This window comes from Notolepis coatsorum (genome assembly GCF_963971535.1).
Source record: "Notolepis coatsorum genome assembly, chromosome: 2".
NCBI lineage: Eukaryota > Metazoa > Chordata > Actinopteri > Aulopiformes > Paralepididae > Notolepis > Notolepis coatsorum.
In genome coordinates, this window is record NC_140166.1 from 214,855,714 (window position 1) to 214,877,092 (window position 21,379).

At 43.4% G+C, this 21,379-nt stretch overlaps 1 protein-coding gene across 2 annotated transcripts; it reads left to right on the forward strand.

The window, feature by feature from the left end:
- The first annotated feature begins 96 nt into the window (after positions 1 to 96).
- Positions 97 to 20,322, forward strand: zfyve21 (zinc finger, FYVE domain containing 21). Of its 2 annotated transcripts, XM_084308853.1 has the most exons (8): positions 97 to 302; positions 2,522 to 2,572; positions 4,281 to 4,449; positions 11,134 to 11,209; positions 12,089 to 12,180; positions 13,634 to 13,687; positions 16,941 to 17,074; positions 18,306 to 20,322. In XM_084308853.1, the coding sequence occupies exons 1-8, from the start codon at positions 177 to 179 to the stop codon at positions 18,339 to 18,341; spliced, it is 738 nt and encodes a 245-aa protein (XP_084164979.1). In that variant the 5' UTR covers positions 97 to 176; the 3' UTR covers positions 18,342 to 20,322. The 2 variants fall into 2 exon arrangements, with proteins under 2 accessions (XP_084164979.1, XP_084164980.1); XM_084308854.1 differs by lacking the exon at positions 13,634 to 13,687.
- Positions 20,323 to 21,379: the final 1,057 nt, after the last annotated feature.

Consider the following 21,379-nt stretch of genomic DNA (forward strand, 5'->3'; position numbering starts at 1 on the left):
CATAACAACTCACTTTGCCCATCATCGCTTCACCACGTGACATCGACGGCCACGGCCATTTGACGAACCCCCCGTCAATCAAAGCGGATGGGGGCGTGTCGCGAGGAGTTCGGGGACGAGACGGACTGACAGTAGAAAGCAAGAAAGGAATTCCGTCGCGTGGAAACAAACAAAACATGTCTGCGGTGCCTGATGGCAAGAAACTAGTGCGAAGCCCCAGTGGCCTTCGAATGATCCCAGAGAACGGAGCCTTCAACAGCCCGTTCTCGTTGGACGAGCCGCAGTGGGTCCCGGATAAAGAGGTGAGTGTTGGAGGGGGTGAGGAGGGGGTGGGGGACAAATAGACCACTGCACTTCCGCGTTACATGGAGCTCGTGAGGTGGAGGGGGCAGGGGGGTGGAGGGGACAGGGGGGGGGGGGGGCGCGAGGGGATACAATTAATGAATGTTGATTAGAGCCTTGGCGTCAGTGGTTGTTGTAGCTACGGCAACAGTCAAGGCTCTAATCAACATCCATTCACGCGCCCCCCCCCCCCCACTCTCTCCCATGAGCTCAAATACCGGAAGTGTTGCGGTGGTCTTATGGGAATCTTCAGCCACTCGGGGAAATCATGTCGTCATAAATATAGATAATAATAATAATGCAATTATGAATAATTTCGAAATAAATTACGAAAAGGCACATTAAAGAACACAATAAAATATGGGGGATTTATGATAGAAACAGTCGTTTTTTTTTTTTAAACCACTAGGCATTTATGAGAAACATAAAAAAAAAAGCTAGAAACAAAGGGGAGCCAATACTAGGGGGCATAATTCAAAACTAGATATTATCCACAAATCCATCGCTCTGACTTGGCCCCTGGACTTGGCGTTGCATGCAGAGCACAGCCAACCAGACAGCTAACTAACTACTAGCTTAGCTTCCCAGAGCCACTAGCTAACTCTTAAACCCAGCTGTTAGAACAGCACTGTGTCTGGTTATAACATGTCTGCAGTATGTGCGGCTGTGGCGAGGGGCTGATAGACGAGCAGCAATGCATTTATTGTCTTCTAGCTTGTTTGGCTTATGATCATTAGCCACCACAGTTGGCTGGGTTTAGCTAACAGGCTGAGCTGTGTTGTTGTGCTGCCCTGCTAGCAAACCCATGCCATGCTAAACAGTCCCCACACCAGCCACACACATAGATATATATACACACACACACACACACACACACACACACACACACACACACACACACATACATACACAGTCCAGCTATAATACCTCTCTGTCTCTCTACGTTGGTCTGTCTGTTCAAACCGAAAGGACTTGAAGTTCCCCCTCAAATGTATACTCTTTTTTTAGACCATTTTTGTATCACAAACCTACCCTGTATTTGTAGATCTGGTATGTCATAAATGTCTAGATGTAGCAGTACTGTCTATCTGTATGTCATGTATGTTATGATGAATTGAAAATGGGGGACCCTGATGTAAACGAGACGAAAGTCTTTCTCTGGTCTGCATACCCTTAACAATTGTGTGTATTGAGCTGTACTGTACCCATTCTGCAATCTGTTAATACAAATTTCAATCAAGTTTCGAGCTTTCCATTAACGCAACGCATTGCATTAAGCTGTTCTTCGTTGTGGAGGACTAGCCATGCTGCTGCTGGTGATGGTGTTGTTGGTGTTGTTGATGATGGATTACCTATATAACTGTTAAGAATAACAGCTGTCAGAAGTCACCATAAAATGGTCAGTGCTAAAAACATAGCTTCAAGTTCAAAATGAGTTTTATTTGTCACATATAATAAGGTACATTATAGTGAAATGCTTGGTTCTGTATGACCCTCCTGAGATTGTGCTTCATACAGTAGAAAAAGTAAATTAGTAAAGACCAAACACTAAACAATATACAAAACTAAAAGGCTAAACATTGTCTTTATGTATTAATGATCCCTTTGAAGATTCTCGCCCAAGTCAAGTCAAGAGTTTTATTTGTCACGGCATACAAGTATACAATGAAATGCGGGGGGTCTTGCCCGCAACGATTGTGCATAATACAATAATAATATATAATAGAATCCAATAGAACGACATTGTGCAATAATACAGTAATCAGAGTAGGGCATATCGGTATATGTACATGAGTTATTTACAGAGCATGGTAGGACATGAGGCACTAAATCGATGAGGCACTAAATCACACAAGTAGCATGCATACAGCCAAGAAAGATTATAACAGCCATATGGTTTAATTCATCAGACACAATCTTGATTCATGTTTTACCTGCATTCAATTAATTGGAAGGTCTTTTAAAAGGGGAACAGACGTAATAAATAGTCGTGCAGCAACGAGGCTTTCTATGTATAAAGCTGACACAGGCATATCTGCGCCTGCAGTAATGGAAAATGTGTCTCAGGAGGACCGAGCAGCCTGTTCCTCTAATATAATTTAGTGTGATTCAGCGTCCGTTATGCAAACTTCTGCTGAACTTGAGTTGTGTAACATCCTGTTTTTCTCTTCGTCCACAGTGTCCCAGATGCATGCAGTGTGACGGCAAGTTCGACTTCATCACAAGAAAGGTCTGTTTGTTTAGTGTGGGTAGCGGTAACGTGACCGCGACAGTATCATTCACACGTTTTGTCAGATTGTATCGACAACAAGGAGATGAGGGACAGGCTGATGAGCATTAACCCTTTCACTACCACACTACAGAAGGTTTGAACCCTTTCACTACCACACTACAGTGTGGTAGTGAAAGGGTTATTATCCTTCTGCATTGTCGCAGTGAAAGGGTTAACCCTTTGGTAGTGTGGCAGTGAAAGGGTTCAGACAAAAGAGATACACTGAAATACACTCGAGCCCTTCATTCCTTCAGTGTTGGGGAACCTGAGACCAATGCGACTTTAATTAACTTTTCCCCACTTTGCTAATAATAGGGATTGTTAACCCGTTCACCGCCGCACGGTCACCGTCGGTTGTGTGATAGTAAAGGGTTAACCTTCTGTCGTGTGGCAGTGAAAGGGTTAAAGGAACAGGCCGACATTATGGGAAATGTGCTTACCGTTTTCCCCCCAGTCAGACAAGGAAGATGGATACCAGTTCCCTCTGTGTGTTCAGTAGAAAGCTATCCAGCTGCAAACTAGTCTCGCTTAGCAGCACAAATGAATGGAAGCTGATACGGAGCGTTAGCCTATAGCTTAAAACTCCGGGACAGGTGTTTTTGGCCAACAGCTAAGCTAGCTGGTCCGTATCCGCTTCCATTCATTTGTGCTAAGCAAAGCTAGTTTGCAGCTGCTGGATAACTTTCTACTGATCAGAGGCAATTGGTATCTATCTTCTTGTCTCTGGAGAAGACTGTAAGCAGATTTCCCATAATGTTGGTGTGTTCCTTAAGTTTGTTCAAATGGCCCACTGAACGTAGTTACTATATCTCCTCTATTGTTCCAAGGATGTGATTTTATTTTTTGTACATTTTATTGATCTATTTTCCTTTTGATTGATTGTTTTGTGTAAAGTAAGAGGAAACAACAACATGTTACATTGTACCTCTCAATATAGTACAGCGTCATTCTACATGAAATGGTGCAAAAGGAGATGCCCTGATATACAATTACTGTATAATGATGGAAAAACAATTGTAAATAATAGCGAAGATTTGTTGTTTTTCTACATTACTTTCATTATTACCTGTAGCGCTAAAGAAATGCTTGGTCGACGAATAAGTCCAAATAATTGAAAAAAAAAATAACCTTACTGTCTTTTTACTATCATGCATTCTGCTACTAAATAATCTTCCTTGCCTGTATTACTACCTACTATGTTAATATGTCTTTACTACTATGCACTCAACACTGTAGCACTCAAGTTCAACACAGAACTTAATGACTAAATGTCAATTGGTCGACTCATTGATTAGTTGATTTTATCAACAAATCTGTGAAATTGTATTTCCCACATGCAGTCATGCAAAAGGACCTCCTTAACCCTTTCACTACCACACTACCAAAGAGTTAACCCTTTCACAATACAGATGGTTAACCCTTTCACTGCCACACGACAAGTGGTTAACCCTTTCACTACCACACTATACAGAAGGTTAACCCTTTCACTGCCACACTACAGACGGTTAAGTGAAAGGGTTAACCTTCTGTAGTGTGGTAGTGAAAGGGTTAAATCTAGTGCTTACCAGAGACTCTTATAATCTTTCAGGAACCAGTCTTGGTCAAAAACGGAGCCCAAACCCACTGGACTAATGGACTCCTTGCTCATTGCTTTGTGTGTTTTCAGCACCACTGCCGGCGCTGTGGCCGGTGTTTCTGTGACAAGTGCTGCAGTAGGAAGGTGTCTCTGCCCAGGATGTGCTTTGTGGACCCAGTGAGGCAGTGTGGAGAATGCAGCCTGGTCTCCCAGAGAGAGAGCGACTTCTACGACAAGCAGCTCAAAGTGCTCGTGGGAGGTCGGTATACTTGAATGATGACATGTGTGACGATACACGTACAAATCGATCCACTGATTGAACTTGAGTGTGTCGGTGTTGCTTCAGGTTGTGAGGGGCCTCATACATTAGCTGTGAGCGGCTTCACACATTAGCTGTGAGCGGCTTCACACATTAGCTGTGAGCGGCTTCACACATTAGCTGTGAGCGGCTTCATACATTAGCTGTGAGCGGCTTCACACATTAGCTGTGAGCGGCTTCATACATTAGCTGTGAGCGGCTTCACACATTAGCTGTGAGCGGCTTCACACATTAGCTGTGAGCGGCTTCATACATTAGCTCTGAGCGGCTTCATACATTAGCTGTGAGCGGCTTCACACATTAGCTGTGAGCGGCTTCATACATTAGCTGTGAGCGGCTTCATACATTAGCTGTCAGCGGCTTTATACATTAGCTGTGAGCGGCTTCACACATTAGCTGTGAGCGGCTTCATACATTAGCTGTGAGCGGCTTCATACATTAGCTGTGAGCGGCTTCACACATTAGCTGTGAGCGGCTTCATACATTAGCTGTGAGCGGCTTCACACATTAGCTCTGAGCGGCTTCATACATTAGCTGTGAGCGGCTTCATACATTAGCTGTGAGCGGCTTCACACATTAGCTGTGAGCGGCTTCACACATTAGCTGTGAGCGGCTTCATACATTAGCTGTGAGCGGCTTCACACATTAGCTGTGAGCGGCTTCACACATTAGCTGTGAGCGGCTTCATACATTAGCTGTGAGCGGCTTCACACATTAGCTGTGAGCGGCTTCATACATTAGCTGTGAGCGGCTTCACACATTAGCTCTGAGCAGCTTCATACATTAGCTCTGAGCAGCTTCATACATTAGCTCTGAGCGGCTTCATACATTAGCTGTGAGCTGCTTCACACATTAGCTCTGAGCAGCTTCATACATTAGCTCTGAGCAGCTTCATACATTAGCTCTGAGCAGCTTCATACATTAGCTGTGAGCGGCTTCATACATTAGCTGTGAGCAGCTTCACACATTAGCTGTGAGCGGCTTCATACATTAGCTGTGAGCGGCTTCATACATTAGCTATGAGAGGCTTCATACATTAGCTGTGAGCGGCTTCATACATTAGCTGTGAGCGGCTTCACACATTAGCTGTGAGCGGCTTCATACATTAGCTGTGAGCAGCCTCATACATTAGCTTCATACATTAGCTGTGAGCGGCTTCACACATTAGCTGTGAGCGGCTTCACACATTAGCTGTGAGCGGCTTCACACATTAGCTGTGAGCGGCTTCACACATTAGCTGTGAGCGGCTTCATACATTAGCTGTGAGCGGCTTCACACATTAGCTGTGAGCGGCTTCATACATTAGCTGTGAGCGGCTTCACACATTAGCTGTGAGCGGCTTCACACATTAGCTGTGAGCGGCTTCATACATTAGCTCTGAGCGGCTTCATACATTAGCTGTGAGCGGCTTCACACATTAGCTGTGAGCGGCTTCATACATTAGCTGTGAGCGGCTTCATACATTAGCTGTCAGCGGCTTCATACATTAGCTGTGAGCGGCTTCACACATTAGCTGTGAGCGGCTTCATACATTAGCTGTGAGCGGCTTCATACATTAGCTGTGAGCGGCTTCACACATTAGCTGTGAGCGGCTTCATACATTAGCTGTGAGCGGCTTCACACATTAGCTCTGAGCGGCTTCATACATTAGCTGTGAGCGGCTTCATACATTAGCTGTGAGCGGCTTCACACATTAGCTGTGAGCGGCTTCACACATTAGCTGTGAGCGGCTTCATACATTAGCTGTGAGCGGCTTCACACATTAGCTGTGAGCGGCTTCACACATTAGCTGTGAGCGGCTTCATACATTAGCTGTGAGCGGCTTCACACATTAGCTGTGAGCGGCTTCATACATTAGCTGTGAGCGGCTTCACACATTAGCTCTGAGCAGCTTCATACATTAGCTCTGAGCAGCTTCATACATTAGCTCTGAGCGGCTTCATACATTAGCTGTGAGCTGCTTCACACATTAGCTCTGAGCAGCTTCATACATTAGCTCTGAGCAGCTTCATACATTAGCTCTGAGCAGCTTCATACATTAGCTGTGAGCGGCTTCATACATTAGCTGTGAGCGGCTTCACACATTAGCTGTGAGCGGCTTCATACATTAGCTGTGAGCGGCTTCACACATTAGCTGTGAGCGGCTTCACACATTAGCTGTGAGCGGCTTCATACATTAGCTGTGAGCGGCTTCACACATTAGCTGTGAGCGGCTTCACACATTAGCTGTGAGCGGCTTCATACATTAGCTGTGAGCGGCTTCACACATTAGCTGTGAGCGGCTTCATACATTAGCTGTGAGCGGCTTCACACATTAGCTCTGAGCAGCTTCATACATTAGCTCTGAGCAGCTTCATACATTAGCTCTGAGCGGCTTCATACATTAGCTGTGAGCTGCTTCACACATTAGCTCTGAGCAGCTTCATACATTAGCTCTGAGCAGCTTCATACATTAGCTCTGAGCAGCTTCATACATTAGCTGTGAGCGGCTTCATACATTAGCTGTGAGCAGCTTCACACATTAGCTGTGAGCGGCTTCATACATTAGCTGTGAGCGGCTTCATACATTAGCTATGAGAGGCTTCATACATTAGCTGTGAGCGGCTTCATACATTAGCTGTGAGCGGCTTCACACATTAGCTGTGAGCGGCTTCATACATTAGCTGTGAGCAGCCTCATACATTAGCTTCATACATTAGCTGTGAGCGGCTTCACACATTAGCTGTGAGCGGCTTCACACATTAGCTGTGAGCGGCTTCATACATTAGCTGTGAGCGGCTTCACACATTAGCTGTGAGCGGCTTCACACATTAGCTGTGAGCGGCTTCATACATTAGCTGTGAGCGGCTTCACACATTAGCTGTGAGCAGGGCAAACCTGCAGCTGTTAAGCTCAGACTTTTTAAGGGTTTATAAACACAATATCTTTCACAGTTTTCACCTGAGACAAATGATCAAGATCAGGATGCTCTCAGGAAGTCTCTTGACAAAAACTGTGACCGATGGAATTATCACCTGATCTTGTGAATTATCCCCCTGATGTTGTGAATTATCCCCCTGATGTTGTGAATTATCCCCCTGATGTTGTGAATTATCACCTGATGTTGTGAATTATCACCTGATGTTGTGAATTATCACCTGATGTTGTGAATTATCACCCTGATGTTGTAATTATCACCTGATGTTGTGAATTATCACCTGATGTTGTGAATTATCACCTGATGTTGTGAATTATCCCCCTGATGTTGTGAATTATCACCTGATGTTGTGAATTATCACCTGATGTTGTGAATTATCCCCTGATGTTGTGAATGATCCCCCTGATGTTGTAAATGATCCCCCTGATGTTGTGAATTATCCCCTGATGTTGTGAATTATCCCCCTGATGTTGTGAATTATCCCCCTGATGTTGTGAATTATCACCTGATGTTGTGAATTATCCCCTGATGTTGTGAATTATCCCCTGATGTTGTGAATTATCACCTGATGTTGTGAATTATCACCTGATGTTGTGAATTATCACCTGATGTTGTGAATTATCCACCTGATGTTGTGAATTATCCCCTGATCTGCACGTCTGTTGAATCTGGTCAACACCTTGAAGCAGGGTGGCCTGTAGCAGGGAGGCCTGGTGGCTCAGCGGCTCAGCACCATGTATATCATGTACTGGAGATCCTGGGTTCACGATCACAATCGGGCTTATTGCCAAGTACTTGCATACGGTGTAAATAATTTGTCTTGGTGCTCGCTCACACAAAGACCAAAAAACAACACCTTTAGAATAATATAGAATGGGATATAGAAATAATAAATATATATTTCAATTCAAACCTTTATTTATTCTCAAAAAGGGACAATTGAGGTCACCCTCATTTTCAATGTCGTCTAGACTTACAGACATTTCAATGCATACATTATTTGTACATAGTGATCCAATAAAAGAATATATATATATATATATTTCTTTTTTTACATAGTAAAGATATACATAGATGAAGTGCATTAAAAGGAAGAACACCACACCACTTATAAAATGCACTAATATAAGTAAGTCAAAAACAGTTACAGGCTGTTGCAGGCAGCCTTCCCCTGCGTTATAGGTAGTTTCATCTTCAGCGAGAGCTGAAGAGAGTTCCATGTAGTAGGGGCACTATAATGAAAGGCTGATTTTCCAAGTTTGGTCTGTATATGGGCAACCTGCAGTGTAAGCCATCATTTGAGCGTGTTATATAGCGTCTAGAGTTCCAAACTAGTAGTGATGTGAGATAAGGAGGTAATTTCCCGTTAATGGCCTTAAGGATAAATAAATACCAGTGGTGATTTTCGCCTATCTGCCAGAGAAGACCAACCCACTTTCTCATATACGATTCAGTGGTGTGTATTAGGGCTGCAACTAATGACTAATTTGGTAGTCGACTAATCTGCTGATTATTTTTTCGATTAGTCGACTAATCGAAAACCAATGTAAACAACAACAAAAACAATTTTTTTTTTTTTTTTTTTTTTTTATAATTACCTATCTTTGTGAAAGTGGCTTCTCAGCTCTGGTCCAGCTGAAGACAGAGCAGAGGAACAGATTGGACATTGAGCATGACCTCAGAGTTGCTTGTCTACCATCACCCCAGACTTTGAGACTCTTGTCAGGACCAAACAACAACATCATAACATGATGATCCCATAGCAAATTAAAATAATGACTCATGAAACATTTGAATTTGGATCTTTAAGCCACTTTAAATGAAAATGTATTTGAAGAACAATACAGCAATCACTCATAACAAGATAAATAAATTAAAGTGTACTTTAAATAACTTTTGTTTGCTGTGTGTGAGAGGAGTCCGTGTGTGTGTGTATGTGTGTGTGTCTTACTCTGATCGCTGTGTGAGTGAAAGGAGTGTGTGTACTGTGTAATTTGTGTGTGTGTCTTACTCTGATCGCTGTGTGAGTGAGAGGTGTGTACTGTGTAATTTGTGTATGTGTGTGTGTCTTACTCTGATCGCTGTGTGTGAGTGAGAGGAGTGTGAATGTGTGTGTGTCTTACTCTGATCGCTGTGTGTGAGTGAGAGGAGTGTGAATGTGTGTGTGTCTTACTCTGATCGCTGTGTGTGAGAGAGAGGAGTGTGAATGTGTGTGTGTCTTACTCTGATCGCTGTGTGTGAGTGAGAGGAGTGTGTATGTGTGTGTGTCTTACTCTGATCGCTGTGTGTGAGTGAGAGGAGTGTGTATGTGTGTGTCTTACTCTGATCGCTGTGTGTGAGTGAGAGGAGTGCGTGTGTAATGTATTGTGTGTCTAGTCTGATCATCATCTCCTGCAGGGGAACAATGTTTTCAATGTCCAAAATTTGCTATGGGATCATCATGTTATGATGTTGTCTGGAACCCTGAGAAGCCACTCTCACAAAGATAGGTAGTGCACAAAAAAAAAGAAAAAAAAATTAATTTTTTTTTTTTTTTTTTATGACTAATCGACGCAACAATTTCTCGTCGACGATTTTTTATAATCGACGTCGTCGATTATGTCGACTAATCGTTGCAGCCCTAGTGTGTATCATATCTGTCACCAGTGATAAATCTAAGAGCAGCATGATGAGCAGAATTTAGTGGTTTAAGAGTCGAAGGGGCAGCATTTCTGTAAATCACGTCTCCATAGTCCAAGACAGATAGACTGCTTCAATAACCCTCTTTTTACACATCATTGGGAAACTAGATCTATTCCTGTACAGGGGGGGGGAAATTGCCTTAATTCACTGGCAAGGTTGTCTATGATATTTAAGCAAAAATGTATCATCGAGCCAGATTCCAAGATATTTATATTCATATATATATATAGTAAAAACGAAAAATATTTCATAAAATAATATATATATATATAATATTAAATATAACAATGTAAGTATGAAACATAAAAAGGTTCAAATCTGGCACCCGTTTGATCTTGGGTTCAAATCTGGTCGCATGTCATACGTCTACACTGTGAACTATCTATCTAAAGAAGCAGAAATGTATGCTTATAGTAATCATTAGAGGGGGGGGGGGGGGGGGGGGCGGGTGCTTCCACCCTCCGGCCCTCCCTCTCTGGCCTGGTTAGTGTGTGGTTATATAAGCCTCCCCAGCTCTCCCTAACGCTCAGCCAGGCTCTTAACGACACATCCATTAGTACCACAGTGGGCTTCAGGGCGAATGGTTTTAGTGGTGGGAGGGGGGGGGTTAGTCGTGTTGGTGGTGGGAGGGGGGTGGTGGGAGGGGGGTGTTGGTGGATGTTAGGCTTATGGTGGCGTTATCAATAGTCCAGTCAAACAAGCCTCACATACTGTACAGTCGAGGCTGATTTTTAAAGGTGTTATTTGTACGATTTTAATTTGTCTGTAATGAGGACCATGTAGACTTGAGCAGATAGAAACGACATGAAATGAGTTTAATGGTCGAGTCTTAAGTGACTCACTTTGACCACCATTTACACGCCGCTATTAAACGACACGCTTATTCTATGTGCCTCGAGTCACACAAACACGGTCCTCGTTCCAAACAATTGAATATCTTACAAAAAGCGCCTTTTTAAAATGACTGTCGATTTAATTTCTTGTTTTCCCCCCTGTTTTCTCATTGTGCTACATCTCACTCTCAGGTGGATCGTTCGCCGTCATGTCGGGTTCGTCCGACAAGTCTGAGCCCATGATGTGCCGTCTGTCCAGTAACCACAGGTAGCGTCACGCGTGTGCTCAGCCAGGGAATACCTAGCTCTGAATCTGTCCAGTAACCACAGGTAGCGTCACGACTCACGCGTGTGCTCAGCCAGGGAATACCTAGCTCTGAATCTGTCCAATAACCACAGGTAGCGTCACGCGTGTGCTCCGCCAGGGAATACCTAGCTCTGAATCTGTCCAGTAACCACAGGTAGCGTCACGCGTGTGCTCGGCCAGGGAATACCTAGCTCTGAATCTGTGCAACTGCATCTCCCACAATATTGCCCCTCCGCAAAAAATTAATCAAATTTTCATCCCGTTGTTAAGTGAAATTATAATTCCATTTCATGTCATTGAATTCAATTCTCAACTCGTGTCATTGAATTCAATTCCCGTCTCGTTTAATGAAATTCTCATCTTAAATCAAATTCTCATTTCATTCAATTCAATTCTAATTTAATCTCATTCAATTCAATTCTCATTACATTTAATTCTCATCTCATTTAGTGTATACCATACTACAATCCTGCACTATTGTACAGCCCTGTCCTATACTATATTCTATTGTATTTCTATTCTAATTTAGCTTATATATTTCATTTAATTTTATTCTACTTCAATGGACCTATCTCAAACCCTGCCCTCTTTTCTTGATCCTCCAATCACAACTGTCGCGTAGTTTGTCCGAGGTAAGCGACAGTTGTGATTGGAGGATCAAGAAAAGAGGGCAGGGTTTGAGATGGGTCTATTGTCTGTTAATTCCTTGTATGTGCAAACTTACTTTGCAATAAAGACATTTCTGATTCTTGATTAAATTCTCATGCCATGTCATCACCTCTCAACTATCTCATCTCTCTTTTCCCTCTCCGCCTCCTCTTCTCTCTACCCCCCTCTCAGGTATCTCTTCCTGGACGGGGAGAGCCACTTCGAGGTGGAGCTGACTCGTATCGCCAGTATGCAGGTGTTGACCGATGGGACGAGCCCGGGAGGTAAGGGCTCTCTGTGTAGGAGCCTCACTGTTCACCAGTCCCACCCGGTGCTATCCCGTTACCAATCCATTACTAGACGAGGCGAAAGGGACACTACGCTCATTTTAAGAAGCACGTCTCGTCTGGTACAGATTGGGGAGGCATTTTGGTCCATCCAAAAAGCACTTGGTGTTTGGGATTTTGGGGAATTGGAAGTTAGAAATTATTTTTTTGTGATCAAATTCTTTTATTTTCAAACATGAAACAACACAATTCACAACATAATAACAATAATAATAAATGAATACATAAAAAGACACCAAAAACATCGACTCGAAGTTAGAAATTATTAACCTCTTCCACCCGACGGGACCGGTACCGGTCCCAAAATGACATCACGTCATAAATCAATCTCTCCAGACTGTTTGACAAAAGTATAGTTTTATTTTTCAAACGTATTCAAGTATAAACATCATAACCATGTCACAACAGCATTTATAATGTATATTATTTTTGATAATCATGCCAAATTATTAATTCTTGGAGACAGTTTGGGTTCTCAAATGAACTTGCGTATATTCTACGAGCATACACACAAAATACAATACAATACTCTCTCTCAGCTTTACATACAAATGACGGCTCTCTCAGTTCAAGACCCTGACGCACAGTGACTCAGCCTCCCCAGCTTCTTATCAGGCTTGTGTGTCTCAAAGAGAGACATCCTCCAGGTCCAGCATGCTACTATAAAGAGAGACATCCTCCAGGTCCAGCATGCTACTATAAAGAGAGACATCCTCCAGGTCCATGTTACTATAAAGAGAGACATCCTCCAGGTCCAGCATGCTACTATAAAGAGAGACATCCTCCAGGTCCATGTTACTATAAAGAGAGACATCCTCCAGGTCCATGTTACTATAAAGAGAGACATCCTCCAGGTCCAGCATGCTACTATAAAGAGCTCTCTCCAGGTCCAGCATGCTACTATAAAGAGCTCTCTTCAGGTCCAGCACGGAGAGCACAATTAGTCAACAGGTAACCCCTGTGCCAATGAACTAACCCTGGCACGGCTCCCCTGCAGCAGAGCTCAGACCACGCCCCACTACCACAGTCAGAAAACAAGTCAGTGGTGCATCAAGTGCTTTTGAGATGGACTGAAATCACTCCCAGTATGTTGCTTCTTTAAAATGGGTGGAATTCCCCTTTTTATTAAATGCGTTTTAAGAAAAAGCTTTCAGACGCCACCTCTCTCTTCTCTCTGTAGCTTGAAGTATGACCCTGTGTAACAACTACATATTCCTAATCTCTGGAGATTTGTTTGTTGTGTAGTTTTTGAGAGTTGAACCCCTAACACTATGATGATGTAATAAAATGGTAATAACTTGACACCGCTGTCCGTTTCTCTCTGATATTAACATGCTTTCTCCTCACTTTCTGATCCGACTTTGGACCTGGGCCTTGTTCTGGCCTTTAGAGAATGACATTCACACATACACCAGTCTGCTGGACAGCCAGTATATCTCTGAAGGTTAGCCCTGGTTAAACTCCACCCCCTCCCCATCCCGTCTTGGTCTGGGTCTGTTTCCTTACAAGTGTCCTCAGTGCTGTGAAAAGGTACTGGAGCAGCTGAAGCACAGACGCCTCCCTGCTCCCTCAGAGGTCAGGAGGGGTCAAGTTAAAATACTTTTTTATTTTTACTTAAAAGGGCAGTTCACCCAAAACGCAAAAAAAATAAAACATTTCCCCCTCTTGCCCGGAGTGCTAGCTATTCAACCAGATAGTGAGGTCGCAGCTATTTTGTGATAATTGTAAACTCGCCTACAGGTTTGGCGACCTCAGAGGGTTGGGTGGGATTTGCCGGGTTTGGAAGATAATCCACAGACCTGATTGTGAACAGTTTCATTGAGAACTATTATGGTTGCGTAGAAATTTTTTCCCAGTGAAACGAGGTCTGTGGATTATCTCAAGGGTTGTGATGCTTCGAGCGCCATAATAGGAGGCCCAGACGGCAGACATCTCTACAGCCGATATCTCAATGTTTTGAGTGAACTTCCCCTTTAAGACTAAGTGAACTGCCCCTAAAAGACGAAGTGAACTGCCCCTTTAAGACAAGATGAGAGGATCTTGGTGCTACGGTGCTTTTGGGGAAACGACCTTTGATGAGCATGTTATGTGTGGCCTTGTTCATGCATAAAATATCTATTGATAACCTCAAGCTCCCGCACGTTCCACCTTCATGTGCAACACGGTCTCATCAGAAAACGTAAATAAAGTACTAATCGACCACACAAAAAAGGTACATAATGTAATAGAGTTATGGTTATGGTTAGTTTAACACTTTCAGTGCCACGCCTCCGGTGCCCCGGAACCCCCTTGCATGTCACCACCCACTTCAATGACGGAGCTCTCATATTTGCGAACGCATAAACTATATCTTAAACTATGGCTATGTGTCTAATATGGCCGTCGCTTATCAATGACTTGTTTGCAGTCAACATTGTCCAAACGGATTGTTTTTTAATTGGTTAATTTCCGTTTTATACCATTTTGAAAAACGCTCGTTTTTTGAAAGTTCCAGAAAAAAATTAAGATTCTGTGATAAACGCCCTTTACTGGAATACACAAAACACGTTGTTTTTCGGCCTATTTATGAATCGTTTTCAAATAAACGCTAGATTATCGATAGTATATGTGTACTTATGCACGCTATAGAAGCGGGCTGAAAAACCGATTATCTTATTTCCTGATCGCACACACACACACATACACACATATGGCACACGCTGATATATAGGTGAAAATAGCTCAGATTATCCCAAGACTGGTAAAATAGATTCCTTACCTCAGATCAGATGTTCTCCAAAACGATTATTCCAATTCCTGATCGCCATTCCAAATATCGATTGCGTTTATTGATCCAACGCTGGGTACTGGAAACACACATTCTCCGCTGTTCTGGTGGTGGGCGATTACTTGGATCGTCTCCGGTTACTTGTCTGACAAGTAAAATGTGGAAGCAGGACTTTTTTTTCTCCATGCGTTTCATTCAATCCAATCCAAAGGGGTGCAGTACCATCCGGAGAGACGATAGGGGGCGGTATTTTCCCTGTTCGAGTTCAGACAGATCCCCACTGGTAACGTGAGGCTAGATTGATGAAAAATTTATGGAAATCGATAATAAAAAAAATAGCGATTAAAAACGAGATCTCTCGTCGGCTGGCACTCAACGGTTGGCATGAACTAACGAGATTACCCGTCGTTGGCACTGAAAGTGTTAAGGTAACAGTGTAGTTAGGGTTATGGTTAATTTAAGGTAACTGTGGTTATGGTTAGTTTAAGGTAACAGTGTGGTTATGGTTAGTTTAAGGTAACAGTGTGGTTATGGTTAGTTAAGGTAACAGTGTGGTTAAGGTTAGGGTTTGTGTCAGAAAAGTGTGTCTTGATAGTCTTGAGGTAAAGGCACTTGCCATAATTTTGTTATGGTTAGTTTAAGGTACAATAACGTACAATATGTACCTTTTTCCTGTGGTTGACACCTACTTTATTTACATGTTTTAGGAGAGATCGGTCTGTGGTGTGATGGTCCTGTAAGGTCTTACGTTTTGACTCCTGTTCACGCCTCCTGTTTGCCGTGGTGAATGCTCATCCTGAAAGGAGCTTTCAAAACATTGTTCTCATAATTCCCTTCATCTCGTTTGTTAAACAGTGTTGTGTGTCTTTCATTTTTGTCGTAGTCATAAATTCTGATGTTTTTTGGACATTTATTACTGCATCTGTCGGTGAAGAACCTGCCTGCATGTGATGTTTGTCTCCATTTGATGTACAATCTAACTTGTAATTACTGATAGATGACTATTTATCACTACAGATGTGTCCAGTTAGTTTAGATTAGAATACTACCGATAATCTGGTGCGGCTGGGTAGCATAGATGTCTAAGCACTCGCCTACCACCACAGAGACTGGGTTTGAATCCAGCGGTCAGCGGTACCTCCGGCTTGGTCAGTCGTCCTTACAGTGTTAGCGGGTGGGAACTGGGAAGCCGGTGGGGTATGAGTCCTGGTCGTTGCAAACAGCGACAACTACAGGTCGGTCGGGGCGCCTGTTCAGCGGAGAGTTGATCTGAGGGAGATAGCGTGAACCTCCGCACGTGTTACGTTCTCCCAGTGAAACTCCTCGCTGTCGGGAGAAAAGGTGCCCAGACCGACAGTAGGGCAGCATGTGATAGTCTATACACCCTCCCCAGACCGACAGTAGGGCAACATGTGATAGTCTATACACCCTCCCCAGACCGACAGTAGGGCAGCATGTGATAGTCTCTACACCCTCCACAGACCGACAGTAGGGCAGCATGTGATAGTCTACACACCCTCCCCAGACCGACAGTAGGGCAGCATGTGATACAGTCTCTACACCCTCCACAGACCGACAGTAGGGCAGCATGTGATACAGTCTATACAGCCTCCCCAGACTGACAGTAGGGCAGCATGTGATAGTCTATACACCCTTCCCAGACCGCAGCGCAACGACCAGGAAGGGAATTGGCTTAACGACTAAATTGGGGGATGGGAGAAAAACGAATTTTTTTTAAAGAAGAAGAATGCTGCAGATAATCTGATTAGCTGGGACGCTACGCAAACTCCCAAGAGTCTGTTTGTTTACCAACCAAAACATCTGGTAGACATCAGGAGCAGCCATGGTTTATGTATATGTCTGGTGTTCATTTCCGTGTGTGTGTGCGCTTGTGTGTGTGTGTGTGTGTGCGCGCGCGCTTCCACCACAGGGGGGACGTCGAGGGCCAACGGCATGCTGCTGCATTACAAGCCCATGGGCTCCCAGGACGCCCAGCAGCTCCGCATGGAGGCAGCAGAAGACGAGAAGAAGGTGGCTTCGTCATGGCTGGCTGCGATGCACAAGGTAGGCTATAAGGCTGCACTGGGATCAGCCAGTGTCACAAGGTAGGCTATAGGGCTGCTCTGTGATCAGCCAGTGCACGAGGTAGGCTATAGGGCTGCTCTGGGATCAGCCAGTGCACAAGGTAGGCTATAAGGCTGTCCTGGGATCAGCCAGTGCACAAGGTAGGCTATAAGACTGCTCTGGGATCAGCCAGTGCACAAGGTAGGCTATAATGCTGCTCTGGGGTCAGCCAGTGCACAAGGTAGGCCTTGTGACACTAAAACGTCTCTCTGTTGAAACTAATGGAGATTAAGTTATTTTAGGTGCGATAGTCACATTGAATTTCACCACCGCGTTTTCAGGAACGGCTAGAGAACAGATAGAGAACAGATAGAGAACAGCTAGGGAACAGCTAGAGAACAGCTTGGGAACAGCTTGGGAACAGCAAGAATGAATGAAAACTTTATTTAACAGATTGCAGAATGGGTACAATACAGTATGGCTCTATAGGGAGGTGTAGTCTGACGTCACTGGTTGTTCCACCCGTATAGGGATTTATCATTGGGGGAAATGGATTATCGGCTATTGTAACAATTCTGCCGCATGGAAATGGAAAAGCTTTCCATTTTTGCACAAAATGAGTTCCCTTCTATCACTAACATAATTGTGTACGCATTTTTGGTTGAAATAAAATTTGTCTATTTCTTTTTTATGATTAATTGCGAATATTTTCATATTGAGCTATAGATTGTGGATGAATAAGCACAGAAAGGTACACCATGCAAATGTTAATGCTTTATTTGTTTTAAACGAGACAATTTAGAAACGGGCAATGGGGAAATACATTGCGTTGGAACAGAGGGTGGAACACGAAAAGCGGCAATGACGTAAGTTACGTCATTGCCCACGTCACGTAACCACTACACCTCCCAATACACACAATTGTTAAGGGGATGCAGACCAGAGAAAGACGTTTGTCTTGTTTACATCAGGGTCAGAAAACTGCTAGGGAACAGCTTGGGAACAGATGGGTAACAGCAAGAGAACAGCTAGGGAACAGCCAGGCAATCGCTGATATCAACAGCTGACGGGAAGTCAAATGTAGTGCCGTTAGAATGTTTATGTTGTTGAAACGGTCTATATAGACATGAATGGAGGCGTGAGTTATTATTATTATATACACTCATCTTATTCCCATTCCTCGTGACCTTAGACGCTGTTCTCCTCTCTGTTCCTCTGTTGTGTTCGACAGGCCGCCAAGCTGCTGTACGAGGCGCGGGACCAGTGACCCGGCCAGCCCACCGGAGGATAACCACAGGCAGCAGCTCCAGAACCAAGTGTTTTCTATCCCTCCTTCACACACAACGACCTCTCGACGCCTGCAGTTCATCACACTCCACCTGAACTGTAACAGCAGATAATTCCATGCAGTGAAGTGATCGCCAACGTCACGCCGACCAGCCATAACCCGCTCATCGTCGTCGGGGAGAGATACCGTAAAACCTCTAATAGCGGCCCACGGCTTTATTTTGTTAACGCGTGAAGGTCTCTGCTGTGAGAGACGGGTTGTTATGTTGAGAGCAGCAGGGTGTTTTATTGGAGGTTTTATGGTAAATGGGCCAGTAAGGGATGTAGGTTCACTGTCGTAATGGTTCAAGTGAAGGTTTTAATCTTTATTTTTTATTTTTTGTACGTTACGTTTATACTCCGCTCTCTGCTACAAGCGTTCGCAGATTTAAGTCCTTTAGGATTCAGTGCCTAAGGAGAACTACAGACTATTCACTGATTCCAGTGAAGTACACACACAATACATTAATAAATGCTTTAACCCTTTCACTACCACACTACAGAAGGTTAACCCTTTCACTACCACACTACAGATGGTTAATCTGTAGTGTGGTAGTGAAAGGGTTAACCTTTATGTAGTGTGGTTGTGAAAGGGTTAACCCTTTGTCGTGTGGCAGTGAAAGGGTTAGCCTTCTGTATTGTCGCAGTGAAAGGGTTAACCATTTTGGTAGTGTGGTAGTGAAAGGGTTAAATGTAGTCTCATGTATCGGAATTTTTGTATAAACTATTTTGTTAAATATTCCTATTTTAACACGAAAACGCTGTGTATGTACTTACTTACTTTTTACTGCTCAAGTATTACTATAGTTTTTGTAGCCACTCTTGTATATGGTATACGGTTTCTGTCCTACTCTATATGGCCTAAACATTTGTTTTCATGTTGTTGTTGTTGTTGTTTACTCCCCTCCCCCCCCCCCCCCCCAAAACATAATTACCCCCCAAACCACAGCCCTGACGGACGGCCCTCAGTCTGACGTCACTTAACGAAGTTGAACAGAACACTTAGCATTTGGATTGTTGCCTTTAAAAAAAAAAACACATTTCATAATCTCCTCGCAAGCCAAATGGAAATGTTTTCTTTCTGTTCGATTGACGATATTCACTGCTTTCCTGTGTGACTTTTTAAAAGATGTCTTGTTTTTGTCGTTGTTGATGTTGTGTGCTGCTCACCTAAGATTACTTTGAAATAAATGGTTCTAATTTTGGTTATAGGGACGTTTAGGGAAGGGGAAAAAAAGTATGCAGAGTATACCCGTGTGGTATATGTCCGTGTGGTCACCGTCGATGTCGTCTTAGAGGTGCTATAACTAGGAATTTATGCAATTTTGTGTTTGTCAAGTGTTGACATTTAAAGGTAGAATCTGTAATGCCGTCAAACAGCGACCGCTAAGGCTTGGTGTCGTGCTTTGTTTACATGTTTTTGTTTTGGTCTGACGTGTGGGTTGGGGTTGAGTTGGGGATAGCAGAGGCTACTGCTAGCTACACCTCACGCTCTGCCAACAGATGTCTGGAGAAATCTACCATATACTAAGTTACTAAACTCCCACCCTGCACGTCAGACCAAAACAAAACATGTAAACAAAAGAGAAATGCCAAAGCGGGGGCTCTTTTGCCTGGAGGTCACCGTTTGTTATGGCGTTACAGATTCTACCCTTAACCAGCGCACGGCTGTTTTAAAAGGTTCAACTCCCGGTTTTTCTGCTATGATTTAATGTTCACTATGAATTTAGATTGGACGTCTTGCACTACATTATAGCTACGTTATAGCATTTGCCAATTCAGTCCTCAGCCAGTGTTCAATACCTGCACTTTATAGTAACCCTAATTACAGCTCCTTGTTCCTCTGCTTCCAGATATGATGCTGAAAATTATGTACGCCCTTTGTTTGATTATCCTATTGAGATTAAATCAAGTGTTTATAACCATGGGTCAATGGTGTCATTCAGACTAGGGGGTAGTGTCTTAAAGAATTTATCGTTTAAAACAATGTTGGCGGGTCCAAAATGAATGTTTGCATGTTGCCTGCATGTATCGTATCCCCTCCCTACTTCCAATTTCCCCAGATGGAATGCACCTGCTTGGATAAAAAGTGCGAAATCTAGTGGCTGATGCTATCTACAGCACCTTTAAATATATAAGTATTTGAAATATTTCATATTATGTTGATGGCAACACGGTAAGAGACTACTAGACTAGGAGTTAGTTTTTTCTCTCAATTTTGGATCTTGACTAAACCATAAAAACATTAAATAAAAACATAGTTATGAAGACCCAGTCCAACATGGACCCAACTTTGGATTGATTGATTGATTAAAAATGTTATTAACAGATTGCAGAATGGGTACAATACAGTACAGCTCAATACACAATTGTTAAGGGGATGCAGACCAGAGAAAGACTTTCATCTTGTTTACATCAGGGTCCCCCATTTTCAATACATCATAACATATATGACATACAGGTAGACAGTACTGTTGCATCTAGACATTTATGACATACCAGATCTACAAATATACAGTACTGTTTATGTGTACAAAAGGAGTCTGAAAAGAGAGTATATACACAGTAAATCTTACTCAAACTGAGTACATTTTACTCAAACTGAGTACATTTTTACTCAGTTTGAGTAAAATGTACTCTGCGAAAAATTTACTGTGTACATTTGAGGGGGAAGAAACTGTACATTGGAGGAGGTTGGGTAGTTGGGGTGGGAAACTATATTGGAGGTGGGGGGGGGGGGGGTTTGGGTAGGCACGGTGGGGGAAACTACATTGGAGGGGGTTGGGTTTAGACATTTACAGGGGCCAGTTTCGAATAGCAGTCTCCCGTAGGTGCTCTTTGAGAGTGGTTTTGAAAGTGGGTAGTGATTCACATTCCTTTACAGCTGTGGGTAGGGCATTCCACATTGATGTGGCATAATTGTGATTCTTTGCGAAACGTGTTTAGTCCCTTGTTTGAGCCGAATCTGGGTTTAACATG

Coding starts and splice junctions, on each gene's coding strand:
- zfyve21 (XM_084308853.1), top strand. CDS start 177: ATGTCTGCGGTGCCTGATGGCAAGAAACTAGTGCGAAGCCCCAGTGGC. Junction 2,573..4,280: donor TCGACTTCATCACAAGAAAG/GTCTGTTTGTTT, acceptor GTGTGTTTTCAG/CACCACTGCCGGCGCTGTGG. Junction 17,075..18,305: donor GGCTGGCTGCGATGCACAAG/GTAGGCTATAAG, acceptor TGTGTTCGACAG/GCCGCCAAGCTGCTGTACGA.